General features: G+C 43.5%; 1 protein-coding gene across 3 annotated transcripts in view; it reads right to left on the reverse strand.

Annotated features, from left to right (window-relative positions):
• The window catches only part of GCLC (glutamate-cysteine ligase catalytic subunit), a 45323-nt gene extending 26973 nt beyond the window's left edge, over positions 1 to 18350 (reverse strand). For all 3 annotated transcript variants that reach the window (XM_087438724.1, XM_004424011.2, XM_087438726.1), the window contains exon 1: positions 17764 to 18350. In XM_087438724.1, coding sequence (XP_087294850.1) covers positions 17764 to 17913 — 150 coding nt within the window. In that variant the 5' untranslated portion in view covers positions 17914 to 18350. The remainder of the gene's footprint in view (positions 1 to 17763) is intronic.
• Between the last annotated feature and the right edge of the window lie 446 nt (positions 18351 to 18796).

An 18796-nucleotide genomic window follows, 5' to 3' on the forward strand; every position in this document is an offset into this window, starting at 1 on the left:
AAATAAAACATACTCAACCACTTTGTGAGACTCTCATTTTTAAATGCGCACTCCTTTATCTACAAATGAAAATTAAAATCCTTTAGATTTCTACTTCTAAAAGAAAGAAAAGTCACTAATATCTACTAGAAGTAAAGTCACTAATATCTCTGAGCTGTTAAATCAAAGACAGAGGCCCATTCTAGAGACAATTACGTAGCTTACATGTTATATAGTGTTGCTAGGAACAATTGGGACACAATAACCCTCAGGCTATTTAATGCAGGTTTGCACAGGCGAGAGGAGTTCTGTGCATCTGAATTTAGGCCAATAAAAGTTAAGGCTCTTAATTGAGGGTGATGTAACTACCCAGCACAATGCAAAACCTATAGTAGACAGCGAAATACTCGTGATATTATGGCTCAAGATAACAATATTAACTGTTAATATTAAAATATTAACATTTTTAGTATTTATGTTGTCTTGAAATGGCATTTACCACTAGTTTAAAACAAAAATTTTTCTTTAAAAAAAAAAAATTTTTTTTGATACTCTACCATGAGGGTAAGAGTTTCAGGGAGCTTAGAATTTGAGGAAAGGCTAGAAAATTTATAAAATACAATTTTTAAATGTCTACTCCCTGGAGGTGAAAACAGTGCTTAAACAGGAAATAATCTAGTTGTCTCAGACTCAGAAGCAGTTACAGGCAGGTCCCTATTTAGGGAGGTTATACTTTTTGAGAAAGCTCCTTAGTCAGTGTCTATGTAAATTAGAACTAAAGGACTCTCCCACAAAAACAGTGTTACACAAAGGGAAGGTCCCTGAACCACCTCTCTCAAGTATTTTCCCATCACGTGCCTGACCTCTGGACAGAAGGAACTATCATGAAGTCCCTGGGGGACAATGAACCACCAGGTCCTATATTTCCTCCCAGCCAGTGGGGTGAGGACTCCCCACTCCTTACACCCTGGAGAAGGGGCCGTCTCCAGGGGGTCAGGTCGAGGAGGGCCAGGCGAGTGCAGACTTCGCCTAGGAAGGGCGGGCTGCAGGGCAGGGTCCCCAGCGACTCTACCGAAATTCAAAATTCGGGGTTCAGGGCCAGCTCCTCCATTCCACCACTGGCTCTCTTCCACTGTCCCAAGCAGCAGTCTTGACTCCTGCTAGAACCACCTGTTGCTTCTCAGAGACACAGTTTTCTCCTTACACTAACTCCAAAACAAGCCCACGGCCATTTGGAGGGTTAAGGCTGTGGCTGGAGTTGATGACCAGTGTCAGACACCTTGTCTTGCTGGCCCCCCACCTCCTTTCTCCTTGTACCCCCTCCACAGAGCACTGTGCTGGGAATACTGTGAGGAGCCAAGTAGGTGTGGTTCTTGTTCTCAAGCTTACACTGCAGCTGGGGCTACAGCCAATAACACAATATAGCTAATGATCTGAGTGAGTGCTCGAGGTGACCAAACAGAGCTGTGCATATGTAGCAGGAGGATCTGATCCAGTCCAGGAGATCAGAAAGCTTCCCTGAGGAAAGGGACTGGCCAGGCAAAGGAGCAAGTCTACCAACGTGTCCACATAAATACAGCCTCCCACAGGATGCCCTGTGCTTTCCCGACCACCATTCCGACTGCAGCATAATCACCTGTCTGGCTGGTCAGAGGTGCAGGTAAACTGGGCCCACCCCACAGAAATCATGTCACAATAGTCCCTCTCTAGGTTATAAGCTAGCAACCATGTCTTCTGTCCACAAGACTATAAACTCACACAGCATAGTACTAATGACCAATACTGCTGAGCATTCTCAACCAACCAGCTGGATGGCATCCATTCCCATATCTAGCATGATACCCAAACTGGTGCTAGCCACAGTGATGCCACGTTCTTTTTTAACCACTTATGGTTACACAGGGAAGACCTGAATGACAAGACCAAAAGAGCAGCTGTGCTTAAAACAGTGGATAAACTTTAGCAGGAAATTCTGTTACAGTAATGAAACTTGATATGGCTCAGAATCTGGATTAAGGTCGACGCCCACATTTGACACGTCTAATGATGACATTACAAATATCAAAACCAGTTTTACGTGGTAATGTTTGAGCACTTCTGGGGGACCAGTAAGCATGAAGTAGGAATTGGAACACGTGCTTTTGCACAGCCATGTATATGGTGATATCTTAAACTGGTAACTGTTGATATATTAAACTGTCCTATGTCCCCAAAATGAAATGTTTTAGTAGTTTAGTCTAAAGTTATATCAAATTCTTATAACATCTGATATGCTTTGACTTTTCCCTTACCATGAAACGTTATTTCACACCACAGACTTACACGGGGCCCACTCTGGGCAAGTTTACACTCTTAGAAAGCAAAGTAAGTGAGGCCTCGCCCTGACTTGGTCTTCTGTTAGCATCCTAGATGAGGACTTCAGCTTACAGAGTAGGTTGTTTTGTTATTTATAATACGTTAATCTCAATTTTAACACTGCATAAAATCAATGAATTTCTTATATGATTAGGAGAAGTAACTTTCCCGAATCATTACCTTGGCCCACAGAGAAAAAACAAATTCTTCACATGCCAAGATTAGTGACATGAAGACTAAACGGAACATGTTGACTTTTAAAGAGAAAAAGAAAATGGGAGTTGCAGGGAAAATTGTGGTGAATCTCCTAAGGGGGACAATGACGCCTTTCACTTAAGGGAAGAACAAAAAAATCACGCTGTCCATTAGGATAGACGCTAGGCACGCATGGCTATTTGGATTGGAAATTAATTAAAATAAAATTAAAAATTCAGTTCCCAAGTCCCACTAGCAACCTGTGGCTAGTGGCTACCTACTGGATAGAACAAACGTTTTCATTACTACACAAAGTTGTGCCGGACAGCAATGGACTAAAACCCAGGAGAAACCACAACCCTGGACCTGTACATGGACTCGCAAATTCATCACAAGGGACATCCCTCAATGCCGCGGCACCTGCTCTTTCATGCCCTGCAGACGGCACGAGACATTTATTTTCCGGGCCTCTGAATTTACGTTGGCTGATTTTTTTTTTTAATCCATATCACTACACTTCAGACATAGGTCAGTTTTAATTTTCTGATGGTTACAAAGACCATGTTAAGGCATTCCTACCTTATCTCTGAACCAAATCTAGCAGAACCCAACCAGTCTTCTCACAAAAAGTAACCTCAGTAAAGGTAGCACATGAAGTAACGTTACCAACGGTGATGTTAGCTATGGCCACCAACACAACACGGGCACTCGGCAACTCAGAAACCTAAACCTAAGCCAGAAGCCATTTCCTCCTAAAGAAACAATATTATAAATATAAACAGTTTTACTTACCTCAAAACACTTCCACTTTAGTACTATAGCTTCTGGATTCTAAGGACTAGTGAACTCCTTGGCTCTTTGAGAACACGTTCCCCTGTCTGAGTCCTAGTCACTCTGTGGCCGACAAGAAAGAGGGTATCGTGGTCCCCAGCGAGAGGCTGCTCCGGATCAACCGCTCTGCAGTACTCAGCTGGCAGATGGGGGTGTGAGGGGGGCGGCCTCATCAAGAATCCCTATCCAGTGTAGACCATCCAGAACCTCCGCGGTGACTCCTACCAGGTGAGGAGACTTAGGGCTCCAGCAGGGGGCGTGACGGATGCTAGAGACAGCACCCCACTCCATGGTGGGGCCCAGCTCAGTGCCTGACGCACTCCTGAGCAAGCAAGAAAGCAAGCATGTTCCCTCGTAAGGCACGTTTATAAACGAGGCTGGCCTAAACTCAGGGACTGCCTATGAGAAACCCAGGGTTTTTAGTTCTTAGGAACTGGCGGTAGACTAAGGCACCCAACAAAGAGGAGAAAGAAAAAAGAGAGTGCATTCTAAAGAGACTAAGTGGGAGCCAATGCTAAGACAGAGGAATTCTAACTCCACAGCGACTGCTGTGCTCAGAGGGGCCACCTATGCCCCAGTGACAGGGTGACAGTAATTCACGACCTCCAAGTTTAATGGCATTCCACCATCACAAGAATCTGAGCCCAGACACTCTTTCATAGTCTTACACCCCATAAAGGCAGTTTTGGGGCTACCCTCAGGAACTGCACCTGGATGTCAGGGCGGATCCCACCAAGAGAGCAATTCTAACCTGCTTTAGGTGGGATCTGGAAGATAGACACTCTTGTTGATATATACTCCTTTCCTGCCATATTTGAAATTCACATTAAAGGATCAAAATCTCAGAGGCAGAGCTCCCGACTCAGGCTCTAATTCCGGCCCACTACCTGTGCCCTGGGATGAAGTCCCACAGGCCGCATAGCTATCAAGTGAGGTCACCCCGATTTTCATATAAAGGGCTTGCCCCCATCTGCCTTTTCACAGGGCTCCGCAGAAGATTAGCTGGGACGGCTGTGGTCACATTACTAAACCTGTTAGCATTTGTCCTCCGGACCGAGAAATTTCCCAGGCATATTCAATATTATAGTTTCGAAAGAGTGTTGGCATTTCACTAGAAGGGAATCACTGGCCATCTGGTGTGAAAAATACTTAAGACTGCATTTGTGGCTCTAAGACATTCATATTTCCATTCCAAAAAAAAAAAAAAAAAGCCACTTCCTCTGTTGCCACCATCCCTTCCTCTCTTCTGCTTTTCCTTTCCACCTTCCACCTCACCTCAGTTGGTGCCTACAGAACTGCCCCCAGCTCTTTCCCCCTGCTCCTCTGGAGGTGATATATGGGGGAGTGGCTGGAGTGCCCTGCAGTGCGTTTCAGTCCTGGCAACTTCTGTATTTCAGCTTTTTCTTTTGTGAAATGGGGATACTACCTACTTCACTGGAGGCACGGGGGAGGATTACATAAAATAACGCACGTAAAGTGCCTAAAACAGTAGTAAGTACACAGCACCACTCAAATGTGAGTGGTTCTTTTCTAGCTCTGGGGCAGGGATACACTAATTGAGGCAGAATAGTGTTTATAACTTTTTTTCAAATGCTGGTTACATCCCCTTAGTAGGCCATGGTGGGTTGTTATCAATATTATAAAAATTTTTTTTTGAAATGGAGTAAAATATCGGAATGTGTCACTTACGGGAAGGGAAGTACTATCTCACGAAAATATTGTTTCCTATGGCGTCTGTTCCAGGTCCTACTGGTCTTAGTTGAAAGTGGAAGCTATGCACTGCTGTGGAATGATCCCCGACTGCAAACAGGCAGACCTGGGCTCGCTCACCAAGCAGACCAAGTCACTCCTCTCCCTGGAACTTGTAAATGCTCACACTCCACAAAAATCCAACACCCCTCACCAAGAGAATTAGGGCTGGTGATCCAGCCTCTGCCTCCTTCATTTCAAACCCTCTCCCCACCATGTTGCAGCCCCACCAGCCTTCTCTCCATTTCTCCAACAACCACTTCAAGGCCCTGACAGCACTTCTGTTCTCTCTGCCTGGAAAGATTTTACCTCAGCCCTTCAAAGAGCTGGCTCCTGTGGGTCTCCAGTCAAGTATCATTTCTTCAGAGAAACCTTTGCTGACTCCCCAATACCGTGACTCCCTTCTTGCCCAATCCTCAAGGGGCACCACCACACTAGTAGTGCCTGCTGGAGTTGTGCAACGTGGATACCCTACCCAGAGTAGTCTTCATTTTCCCTCTCTTCTCACGCATATTATAATTACAGACATTCAGAATGTGTTTTAGTCTCTGGGCCTCAGTTTCACCACCTGAAAAATAAGGAAAAACCAAAAGTTCCTTCCAGCTCTAAACTACTATTTCTGTAATTAAACTCTTCCAGAAATTCTCTTAGTATACGACCATCCATTTTCCTTTCACTCTCATTAAATACATTACTTACCCTGCACTGCCAGGAAGGTAATTTTATTTAAATGCATTGTGATGTTACCCAAAGCTTACCCTTTCTAAGCATATGTTCTCTTAAAAATTTTTATGTATATATGAGTGGAAATCTTTCTAAAACTGATTACATCCTCTTTTGCTATCAATAGGAAGATACTAAACACACTCTCACTTGTTATTAAGGCTTTAGAGTTCATCAGCAGTTTCATTTCTTTAACTAGAGGCATACCAGAGTGCGGCCCTTGGAGGCACACCGGGCTGCCCCATCCAGATCTGCTTTGCACAGATGCTCTGAGTCGGTCTCTCTCCTTTATGCCTCAATTGATTTTCTGCCGTTCATTCGGAGCTGAGAAACTACATGACCAACCATGGAGGAATTGTGTATAAAATGAGTGGTAAAGTGTGCAAACTTTGTACTCAGAGGACTTTTGTTTACTCCCTAGTTCTTGCTCTATTTGAGTAGCGGAGCCAGTAGATCATGACCCCTAGACAGAACTTCACATGGCAGTGGGGGTCTTGGGGGCGAAGCGAAGAGGACCATCATGCTCAGCACAGGCAGGACTGTTCAAAGTGTGTTAGATAACAACACACCTTCCAAGGACCCCATTTGTGTAAATATGTGAACATTTAGAGAGGGAAACGAAGGAAGCACCCCCAAATAATCTCTTTAGGTTCACCTGAGGCTTACAGTTCTCAGAGCACATACTACACAAATAGGATTTTATTTAAAAAAAAAAACGTTAACTTTCTAACATTTAAGGTCACTTAAGTTTAAGGTCACTGCTACAACCCCTAACTCTTTAAAACACTTCAGAGGAGTGCCAGCCAGCTTTCACAGGTACTTCAAGGTCTTGACTATCTCTCCGGAGCATTAAAATATGTGAAGCTCTGTGTACCCCAGTCCAGGGCCCCTGTGGGCAATCCAAATGGGGTGTCACAGCCCGGACTCTTCCTAGCTTCCAGGAAAAGGGTCACAGTCTCTAGCCTTAGAGTTTTAACTCTGCTAAATCAACATCCAGTTCAAAAGAAAGGAGTTAACTGAATCCAAAGGACTAAAAAAGAGCTGGAAGAGGGGAGACAAAGACGACAGCGGGTCTGTGTGAACATTTATATAATTAGGAACATCTGGTTTGGGGGTTCTTTTGTAATCCTGTTGTGGAAATAAGTTTAACTACCATATCCTGACAACAGACACAAAAACCGAAGAATACAGAGAGCTCTCCAAAGCGTGTCCAACAGAGTAGACCCTTAGCCACGTGAACTCTCCAAGGATACAGCAATCTAGATATCCAACTTTCCCAGATACCTATAAAGATGTATTCAAAATGAGTTCTTTTGGCAAGAAGTCTGAGGCTTATTCATGTTTCCCCATCTTCTCAATGTCTGAGAAACCCAAATTTAAGTGGAGAGTCAGGGTCATCATTCTAATACCCTCAATCCACGACCATCAGTCTCAACATCCAACAGAGGTAACTTAGCCACAGAGATACGACTTGAGTGACCCAAATTTATATGCTTTCTCAGTTCAATTCTGCTTCTTTCTGAAAATTATAACCAAGATTTCAAGGACCTTACAAGCTGTGAAAACACACATGGGCTTTGCGCCATTTATTCTGGCCGGAAACCAATTTTTGCTCTTTTCCCAAGTTCTTAATGTGTTTGAGATAGGTTGTTGCCAAAGCCTCCAGTCCCTGTCTGACCCGCAAATCCAATGGCTTCATTTCAGTTCCCATCCTCCCATACCTCTCGAAAGCCCTCCATCCTCCCCCCCCCCCACACCCACACTGTTCCTTCTCAGGATCCCACACTAAATTCCTGTCCTTTAAGTGTGCATTCATCAGGGTTCTGACGCGCCGCCAATGCCTCCTCTCTCTGGCTTATCTCACTCTCCACCTTGGTTTTAACCACCACCCTTAGGCCTGCGGCTGCCCAGCCACACACAGCCAGCTCAGATGTTGCTCCAGCTCTCTCTCCTCACTGTCTACCTCGTTTCTCTACTGGATGAGCCCTGGGCTCCTTATATGCAAGGGTTCCAAACCAGTTCCCCCAGGAACTAACTATCCTTGTAGGGATTCTTATTCACTTGATCATCTAAGCTAGGAACCTGGGTGAGAGATATAACCACTCAGGTGCTAGGTCCTCACTCTCCTCCTCCAAAGTGGCTCTTTAACATGCACATCTCTTGATCTCTAGAGCCCTAGACTACACTCTCTTCTCTCTCCCAGCAATCAGACATCTTCTATAGTGTGGGCTCCCTGTCTCTAGTGATCCTTCCCAAACCATTTTTCACACTATTACCAAAGGGATCTAGAAGAAACCTCTTTGTGCCATTATTCCTGGACTCGCAATACCACGTCTTCCCACATGGCCTATTATAAAGGACCTTCAACAGCTTGAACCCAACCCACCTTTCTAGCCTCAACCCCTAGCATTCCCTGTTCCCTGCTTCGGTTCTAGGTTACAGCAGTCTCCCTCAACATCAGGCACCTTCCTGATTTCACATTTGCACATGCCCTTTCCTTGCCTTCTCTATCTCCCTTTGAGATCCTACCAGAAGCCACCCCCTTCCTCCATCAATAAGACTCCCAGGATCTCCAGGTATAGAAGCAAACTTCTCTCCTCGCTCTCGCTTGTCCACCCACCCCACTACGACTGGAGTTCTTCAAGGACAGAGAGCTTCTCTCTCTCCTTGGTTCTTCTCTTCAACCCCATGATCTAGCACAGAAAGTCCTCGATATACAGACAGTACTCAACAAATACTTCTTAATTTAAAAGTCATCCATTATGGAAATAAAGCCTTTAGTGTTTTGCCACATGTAAGTAAAGCTTAAGTCTCGGTTTTTCTGAAGGAAACATTTTGCAATACCATCTTGCTTTTTATAGAAAAGTTGTGAGGCTCCAATAGGTTTACTTAGGAAGTTAAAGAAAATGTTTCTAGACACATAACACCTATGGCTTTATAATTAGGTTACTTTTTCAATAGCCTGTAAAGTATGCTATCTCGCAAAAATGCTAAAACCCAAAAGGTGACAGGGCAAGGAAGTGGATTCTACCATTTCTAGCATGCATTTCCTGGTTTTCTTAAGTTGTATAGAGTTTAAAGCATTCTGAAACAGTTAAACTGTTAAAGATACAATTAGAAATACACACACACACAAGCACACAACTCAAGACCAAATGATAGGATTTTTTTGATTTGTCTTACAGCTGAGGACATTGTGGTCCAAAGAATTTAAGTTCCGTATCTAAGATCACACAACCATTTGGGGGAAGACTCAGGGCTTGGACTCCCATCTTCAAATTAAAGTCCATTCATAAAATACAGGCAAATTTTCAAAATAATGTGTTTTCACCAAATACCCAGTCATAGGATGGTAACACTAAGTGTTGAACATTACAGCATAAGGGCAAAGAAAATCCTAACTTTAAAAACTTGGCTAGGGCTAGCCCGGTGGCGTAGCAGTTAAGTTCGTGCCTTCCACTTCCCGGCCTGGGGTTCGCCTGTTCGAATCCTGGGCGTGGACCTACTCACCGCTCGTCAAGCCACGCTGAGGCGGCGTCCCACATAGGAGAGCTACAACTCTACAACTGTGATACACAACTCTGTACTGGGGCTCTGGTGGGGGCAAAAAAAACCTTGGCTAAATCTTGGTTGCTGGAGATATAACCACAAGAGTAGCCAGCCTTTGGACAAAATTTACAAAGGAGAGCAAAGCTGAAAGACTAATAGAAAAAGTGGGAAAGACATCCACTTCTGATCAAAATGGAGTAACAGTGACCCATTTTACTCTCCCACCTGAACCAACCAAAAAAAAAAAAAAAAGAGAAAATATATGAAATAGTTTTTTCAAGACACTGGACATCAGATAAAGGACCAAGATCCCGGATACATGGGGGAAAAAAAAACTAAGTGAGCCCTACAGTTGCCCCAACTTACTGCCTGGAGAGAGGCCCCAGCTCATGGGCAGGGAGGCCAAGCCGAGCCCGGGGGACTCTCCAAATTGGAGAGAGAGAGCTGAAGGTCTGAGGAAACCTAGTTAATCAGAGTTCACAGGACAAAGTACCAAGGAGGAGAGCTGCACAAAGAACCCCAGAGACCTGCAGAGGGTCCCCCTGAAGGATTCAGTAGTAAATCAACCCCCGCATGTGAGGCAAGTAGCCAAAGCTCAGACAGAGTGTGTTCCCATAGGCCAGAATGGACTAAGTCCTAATTCAGGGGCTTTGGGAAAAGGACCTATAAAGGTCTCTCCTCAAAAGAAGGGAATACTTAGCCCTAAACTGAGACTTCTCTGGATCTGTCTCATCAATTGTAATAGCAAGATATAACTATAAGCTAATAACTATATTCCAGAACAAAGCTTAAGAATACTTTTAGGAATATACAAATATCAAGCACCCAACAAAGTAAAATTCATAATGCCTGGCATCCAAACAAAGGTTACCAGGCAAGCGGACAAGTAGGGAAACATACTCAAAAGAGAGAAAAAAAATCAATTGAACCTGATTTTAAAGGACAAAGATGATAGAATTAGCAAAGACATTAAAAGTTATCAGAACTGTATTCCAGATGTTCAAAAAAGTGAATTTAGTAAGGTTGCAGAATACAAGATAAATATACAAAATCAATTTTGTTTTCATATATTAGCAATGAACAACCAGAAACTGCAACTTTAAAAGTAGTATCATTTACAACAGAATCAAAAACTATGAACTACTCAGTGATAAATCTGACAAAAGACACAAAAGACTTGAACACCGAAAACTACAAAACACTGTTGAGAGAAATTAAAGAAATTATAAATAAGTGGAGAGATGTACTGGTTCATGGGTCGGAAGACCCATTATTGTTAAGATCTCAATTCTCCCCAAATTGATCTATAGATTTAATGCAGTCCCAGTCAAAATTCCAGGAGGGTTTGTTTTGTTTGGTTTTGGTAGAAATTGCCAAGCTGGTTCTAAAATTCACGAGGAAATTAAAAGGACCTAGAAGAGTCAAAACAAGTTGAAAAAGAACCAAGTTGGAGAGCTAACATTACCTGACCTCACAACTTATTATAAAGTTATAGCATTAAAGAGTGTGGTATTGGCATAAAGATAGACAAATAGATCAATGGAACAGTACAAACAGCCCAGAAATAAAACCACACGTACATAGGCAACTGATATCAGACAAAGGTACAAGGCTGTGCATCTTTGGCAGTGGAGAAAGGAGAGTCTTTTCAACAAATGGTGCTGGGGCAACAGGCAAAAAACAACCCAAACCAAAAATCATACCTTGTGCTGTATACAAAAATTAACTCAAAATGAATCACAGACCTCAACATAAAATGTAAGATTATAAAACTTCTAGAAGAAAACCTTTGTGACCCTGGATTAAGGAAAGATTTCTTAGATTCCATACCAAAAGCATAATCCATAAAAGAACAAATGGACAAATTGGACTTCATCATAATGAACAACTTCTGTTCTTCAAAATACACAGTTAAGAGAATGAAAACAGCATGGGAGAACATATGTGCAAAGCATATATCTGATGAGACTTACATCCAGAATACATAAAGAACTCTCAAAACTCCATAATAAGAAAACAACTCAAATAGACAAATGATTTTAACACACTTCACAAAAAAGAAATACAGATGGCAAATAAGCATATGAAAATATATTCAACATCTGTGGCCTTTAGGGAAATACAAATTAAAAATACTATAAAATACCACCACACATCTATTAGAATGGCTAAAATTAGAGACTGACTGTACCAAGTATTGGCAAGGATTCTGGTGAACTGAACTAGCATACACTGCTGGTGGAAATGTAAAATGGTACATCCACTTTGGAAAAGTTTGGTAGTTTCCTTATGAAGTTAAAACCCAGCATTCCTAGGTAATAATCAAGACAGACGAAAGCATAAGTCCATATAAGGACTTGTACATTAATGTCCATAGAAGTTTTGTTTGCTGTATGATTTCCTAGATATAAAACTTGAGGAAATGCAAACTAAGCTATGGTGACAGAAAGCAGATCAGTGGTCGCCTGCAGAAGGGGGGGTATGGTGGGGGGAATTACCAAGGGGCACAAAGATATTTTTGGAGATGATAGGTATGTTCATTATTTTGATTGTGGTGATGGTTTCACAGGGATACACATATCAGAAGTTATCAAACTGTACATTTTAAATATATGCAGCTTATTGTATGTCAATTATATCTAAATAAACCTGTTAAAATTAAAAGAAACCCACCCTACTTGGTTAAATCATGAGTATATAAACAGAGAATATTAACTAGCAAGCTCATTAGGATACGGTGCATCCACTAATACCAGCAACATCAGTAATGCCCCACACACAGTGCTCTAACAATTTATTCAGATGCCTTGAGTATCCAAAAATGACCAGAAACACAAATTTTGATGTTAGAGGCTCAATTAATATTCTGACATATTTTCTCAAGATATGTGGTCTTACTGAACTTTACCTAGGTTTATACTACAAAATGAAGCTACACACAGAGTACTAGTAAGTCCATTTGCTAAAGCCACTTCTAGACATTACTAGAAGTGGTATTCTAGACATTCCTCTTCACACAGAGGAACTCAACAGTGATATGCTGGGGTCACAGTAACTGGTTCAGAAGTCCAGAAACATTTCTCTAGGAGAACTGGGTGTACAGAAGTAATAAACCTTTTTCTTCCATTCTATTTTCCTCATGCGTTTAGAGTGCAAAAAAACCTCTACTTATCCAAAGACCTCTAGAAACTGATCGTATGTACTCAGTGCACTTACAACCCCAAAGTGCACATAACCCTGACATATCAACGTTACCTCTCCCCTTTCTGCCTTTACTACACTGTTCTTTTGCCTAGAATGTCTCCCCTTCATCTTATTAACGGCCACCCATTCTTTAGAGCAGCTTCCCAAAGGCGGTGCCTGAAGAATGAGAATCACCTGAAGTGCCGGGTTTCTCTCTCACATGTGTGCACAAGGGAACATCTGGAGGGTGATGGGAATGTTATATACACACGAATGTTCTGTTTGTATTTTCTATTTCAACTGTGGTGGCCGATATCTGGTCGTATATACTTGTTAAAAGTCACTGAACTGTACATTTAAAATGGGTGCATATTATCGTATGTAAATTATAATTCAGTGAAATTGGTTTAAAAAGAAAGCCCACACAAAACTATATAACACAAAATGAAGAGGGGAAAAGAAACCCTGAGACTTACATCAGAAGTAGTCGTCAAGCTCACATTTAAGCCAAGCTTCAATTCTCAGCCTCGATTCCTGATATAAACACAGGGTCAGTTATCTGGTTTCCTAACCTTCAAAAACGAACCTCTTGGTAAAAAAGGTAATTTTGAAAGGAAAAAAAAATTCACCAGAAGGCTCCAACCATGTTTCACTCTTTTTTCCTTGATTTCACCACTGTGCTTTAGACACATGTCAATAAATGCTGTTAAACTAACGTCCACAGTGACAGCTAAGAGAGAAAGATGCAACAACAGAACACACAATGACCGACGTAAGAAACCAGAATCTCAGAATGACTATCAAGAAATAATTTATCAATGTCTTATTCTAAGAAATCAGTGTCAAATGATGCATTTTACAAACACAATTTAGATTTTGAGATGCAATTTAGAAATACCATAAAAAATCACCAAGCTATTGAAATATAATTATATCTGAATGGGTAAATTTCAATTAATTGGTTAAAAAAATCCCACATACATGGAATGTCTCATTCCCCAATGACCCTGGTTATTAAATGAGATATACTAGATTATTTTAAAATTTCCAAGTAAACATTTTAAGCTATCATTTATGAGTCTTTACTTAAAAGGCTGGGCACTTGTAAACCATTTCATCAACATTATCTCATTTAGTTTTAATAACCCTATAAGGAAAGTATTACTGTCCCCATTTTATAGATGGCAAAACTGAGGTTAAGAGCAGTTCAGCTATTTGTCCAAAGCAACACAGAACGTTCAATTAGACTCCAATGACTACGCTTTTGTCCGTTCTAGATTTATAGCTTGGGACTGTTATTTTTATTATTGGATCATAAGCTTATTCATTAACAAGCTATGCATTTTCTCAATGGTTACTTAAGCATTCTTAACCTACACAGGCAAATCTGCAGTGCAAACTCAATGGATGGTATACCAGCTCCTAATAAATCCCATCTGTTTTACTGGTTTTATGCATGATAAGAACACACTCATATACATTAAAGATATATTATATTTTCCCCTCAAAGTTCACATGGACTTTTCTGCTAACTTGAGGACAATTTACCTTCTTGCCTTTGAGAGCCACTATACTGGGTTAAAAAAAAGTTAGAAAAATTATGTTTGCTTTTAAATGTTGTTTTCTGGCACCTCTACAACCTTTTACAGAGTTCAACTCTGTAAAGTGAGATTTGATAAAATGAGATTTGATAAAATCTCATACAATGTAAATAATCCAAAACCTGGTATAATGTGTTTGAGAAATGGACCTGGAGTCCGACAGATTTCAATTCTGATAATGCTCTTGCTTTTAAGTAGGTGAAAAGGCCTGGCAGGGAGCTAACATGAGAGTGATTACTAGCAAAAATTCAACAGTCGTATTTATTGCCACATTCGCAGCACAGATTTCCCAGGTTTGTCTACTACTACTACTACTACTACTACAATGTGCACATTCCAAGTTATAAACAAAATCTGTACCTGCAAGGCTGAGCTGTGAAGAGAGAAGACTTACTTTTTTGCATACACAGAATGCTCAGCAGGCAACAGAGCACCGAGGAATCTCCATCTCACCTCTGCCCGCTCATCCCTCCCCTCTGGGGCAAAACAGTCTTTTCCTGGCACCTAGGAATCAGAACTTCTACTCCCCACAGAAACAGCATAATAAATAGCGGCAAGGGGTAGGACCTGTCACACTAAAGGTGGAACATGCATCTGTAAACTGATTTAGGAATCTACCTATTTATAAGGTTCTCACAGGAAAGTACTTTTGAGTTCCAAAAAGCCGGCATACACACACCTTTATAATACAACCCATTTTTACCACAGCGATTGGTAGCAGCCTTCTCTTTATTCAGCAGTCTAAAAATTATCTATCTCCAGGTGAATTTCAAAGAGTAATATTCTCATTTGAGACACGTACATTATTAAAAAAATCTCATTCAAACTGTAAAAGCCGGAAGGGCAAGTCCAATCCCCTCATTTTCCAAATGAGGAAACCGAGGCTCACAATCACACAGGCAGCCGGGCAGGCCTCGGACACAACACAAGTGGAACTCCCAATCCAGGTTTCTTTCAGATAAACACCAGAGACAACTGGTGCCCCACTTCTCAAGTGGCAGGCTTTCCATCCAATCATATCTGCGACCAGTTTTACAGCACATTTTTTTTTTTCTTTTTTAATCCAAGTTGATGGCCCTGTAAGTACAACACCAAAACCTCCCATGAAGAGCAGTATTTTGGTATCACGCCAACACAGTCCACATATCACATCTCAACCACCACTGTCTGTCTGGTAAGGCCATCCTTCATCTTTGGGGCCACACCACCCCCCACACCTTTATCTACTTTTATCTGCCCAGCCTGTTTCTCAGTTATTTTCCAAGGCTTCTGCATACAAACAAGCTTGCTTGCTGTCTGGCCCCGTCTGCAGACTCCTCTTCAGTAGGAGTGATAGTGAGTTCCTACTGTGTGCAAGGCCTAGCGCCAACACCGGAGAAGTTAATTCTCTCCTGCTCCTCGTCAAAGGCTCGTCTCGTCAAGGAAGCCTTCCCTGATAAATGTGACACTCTGGCTTTCAGACTCCTTTAACTGCAACCACAGAAAGAAATAGTCCTACATGTGACCCAATACATACCCCTTCATATACATCCTCAAATAACTCCAAAGTTTCACATATTATTCTTACTATGTATGAGAAATTGATCTTCTTCATCCAACTCCATTTCATTTTTTAAAATGTCCTAGAGAGAAAAAAATCTAGGGGGATGGAGAGAATACATCATAAAACGCACACAATACACAAAAGAATACGCAAAATGTCAGATGTAAAGAAACAATGAACTTTAGACTTCTAAAATCTTCTAAATTTATTTCTCAACCCACTAATGGATCATGACTTGCAGTTTGAAAAACAATGCTCTGCAACATACAAGAGTGATTACTTTGGCAGGATGCTAGTAGAAGAGCTGGAGGTATCAGCAAATACTTAGGTATGAGACCCTCTCCCAGAAAACATCACACCTTCTCTCTGCCCTTAGAGATGTGGAGCCACCACAATGGAGAATTAGTACCTGCACCCCACAGGTCAAGGATCGGGGAGAGAACCAAATTGGGGAGAGACTAAGATTTCACTGAAGTGCCATTTCAGGAGTAGAAAGATTGGGGTTTTGTTTTTTTTTTCTTAACACCCTGGACAGTCTTCACAACCTCAATTCTTCCCCTTGTGTCAGGAGGCCTACTGCCAACAGGACTGTCAAGACTCGCAAGCAGGAACTTTATTCTTCTTGAAAACCCTGCACTCCATCCAGAGACTTGATTGAAGCAGAATTTAAAATAATAATAAGCAGCGGGTTATTTTTTAAGTCTAAGATAACTTTTCCACTTTGTGAATTCTGTTAAACAGTAAACTCCCCACTCTGGAGGACACTGGTTTACCAGTGGGGAGAGAAAGGCAAACAGAGGTGTGAGAGAAAAAAATCTAGGACAGACCATAAAATACATACAACACACGAATGATTATATAAGATGTCAGATGCTGTAAAGAAACAGTGAACTTCAGACTAAAACTGAAGAATTATCAAACACATACTGTATCCCTTTTCTGTCCAAAGTATGACAAACGACTAACAGTAGAAACGTGAATTACTCGTCATACTTTTCTAACTTAAAATAGCACAATTCCTTCAGCTGTAGGAGGCAGAATTATCTTCCAACGTTAGAAATAGAAAAACTAACTTTAAGAGAGAGAGAGAGATTCTGCATTGGTGTAGCAGCGCCTTGACACTTAAGTCAAGAGTGATCACACTGGCTAGAAGATAAATTACTTACACCTGAGCAAGCCATGGAAGGCAAAAAGTAAAAACACGAAAAATATAGATGGACTTTTCAAGAAGTCATTTAATTATCTGAACTGTATATACATGTGATTTTTTAAAACGGGAAGGGAGAGCAGAAAAAGCTTTGGGAGAAGACTTTAAACCTAACAGGAGGCAATGCTTTCCAGATCATTCCAGTAAACAATGGTTCAACCCATTGAGAATCCAGAGACATTTCACCTCCAGGCAGAACACACGCTGCCTGGATTTGTGAAGTTTAGATGCTGGATCTAGGCCATGGAAACGCACTAAAAAATCCTAATTCTGAAGCTCTAAGCGTTTCCATTTAGAATTAAACAGGACCAGGAAGTTTTCCTCCCCTTTAGAAAAACCGAGGCGTCACTTCTGTTTCAATTTATACCTGTAAAGTGTAGTCGGGGGGAGGAGGAAGGGGATGAGAAGGAGAAGCTGGAGGTTTAAGATACCTGGATGAGCTGGGGCAGAAGCTAACATCTGGAAGACCCGATTCCTAATAAGCAACGGGCCGTCTAAGACAAGTTAATCCCTTTCATATCAATCGCAAAAGCGCACTTCGAGACGGGACTGCGGACTGCGAGAGACGGCCGGCCAGGTGTAGGAGGCTGAAAACTCCCCGAAGCACCAAATGTCACACTTTTTCATGCTCACGCCCTGCCAGCGCCCAATCCACGTTTGCTGAGGGAAGGGAAAGCCCGAATGAATGAATGGATGGGAGAGAGAAGTCCGGCCAGAGGCTCGGGGCAGGGCCCCACTCGGGGTGGCTCGGGACGCCCGGCGCCGGGGACCCTCGGGCGCGGGGCAAGGCGCGGGGCGCCGGGTCGGGCCCGGCCGAAGGAAGGCGGCGCAGGGGCCGCGGGGCTCACCTCGTCGCCCCACTTGAGCACGTCCTTGTGCCGGTCCTTGACAGCGTGGTAGATGTGCAGGAACTGGAGGATGCCGTGCCGCCGCACGTGGTCGGCGTGCCGCTGGGTCTCCTCCCAGCTCAGCGGCGAGCCCTGGGACAGCAGCCCCATGGCCGCCCCCTCCTCCTCCTCCTCCTCCTCGGGGCTGCCGGCGCCGCTCGCTCCCGGCGCGGGGCGCGAGCCGGACACTCAGCTGCCCGCAGAGGGCGGCGGCCGCCCCGCCCCGGGGGGGCGCCCTCGGGCCGCAGCCGGCGGAGGGAGGGTCCGGTCCGCCCCGGCTCCCGGCGCGGGGTCCCTGCCGCCCAGGTGACCGACGCAGGGGTCCGGCGCAGCGCGCGGACACAGAGGCAGAGGGCGGGAGGGCGGGCTGGGCGGCTCTCGGCCCTCGCCCGCCCCGCTCCTGCTCCGAGGCGGCGGCGACGGACCCCACAGCCGCGCTGCGGCAGCGGCTCCCGCTTCTCTTTGCCGGTGTCGTGCACTGGCGGCTTCCTACTTGTGACCAAAAGCAGCGCCGCCGCCGAGCATGCCCAGTCCTCCTCCCCGCTCGCTCGCCGCTCCCGGGCCCGATCCGTCGCTCCGGGTTTTATAGACTACGGGCGGGGGCGGGGACAGGAGGCGGTGCGGGGGAGGAGGCAGGGCTGAGCGCCGCGGGAGACGCAGAGGGGCGGTGGAGGAGGCGCGCGCAGGCGTGGTTGGGGCGGAGTCGAAGGGGAGGCGCTCACCGGGGGGAGGGTGGGGGCCCAGGGAAGTGGGCTTCGCTTTAAGCAAACGCAGTATGTAAAAATCCATTTTCTCTCATCCAAGGAGATGAACTCTGGGTTGGGGAAGACAGTTGATTATTTGAATTAATGAAGAACCCACTAGATTATTTTTTAGGTGAGAAGGGCCTCACACTTACAAAAGGGTGAAGGCAGCAGGGTATGGCGAGAAAAAATATTAACTTGCGAGTCCGATGAAACATATGTTCAATTCTAGTCTCCACCACTTACTGACG

Source organism: Ceratotherium simum, chromosome 13 (genome assembly GCF_057802395.1).
Source record: "Ceratotherium simum simum isolate JZ-2026a chromosome 13, ASM5780239v1, whole genome shotgun sequence".
NCBI classification, from domain to species: Eukaryota; Metazoa; Chordata; class Mammalia; order Perissodactyla; family Rhinocerotidae; genus Ceratotherium; species Ceratotherium simum.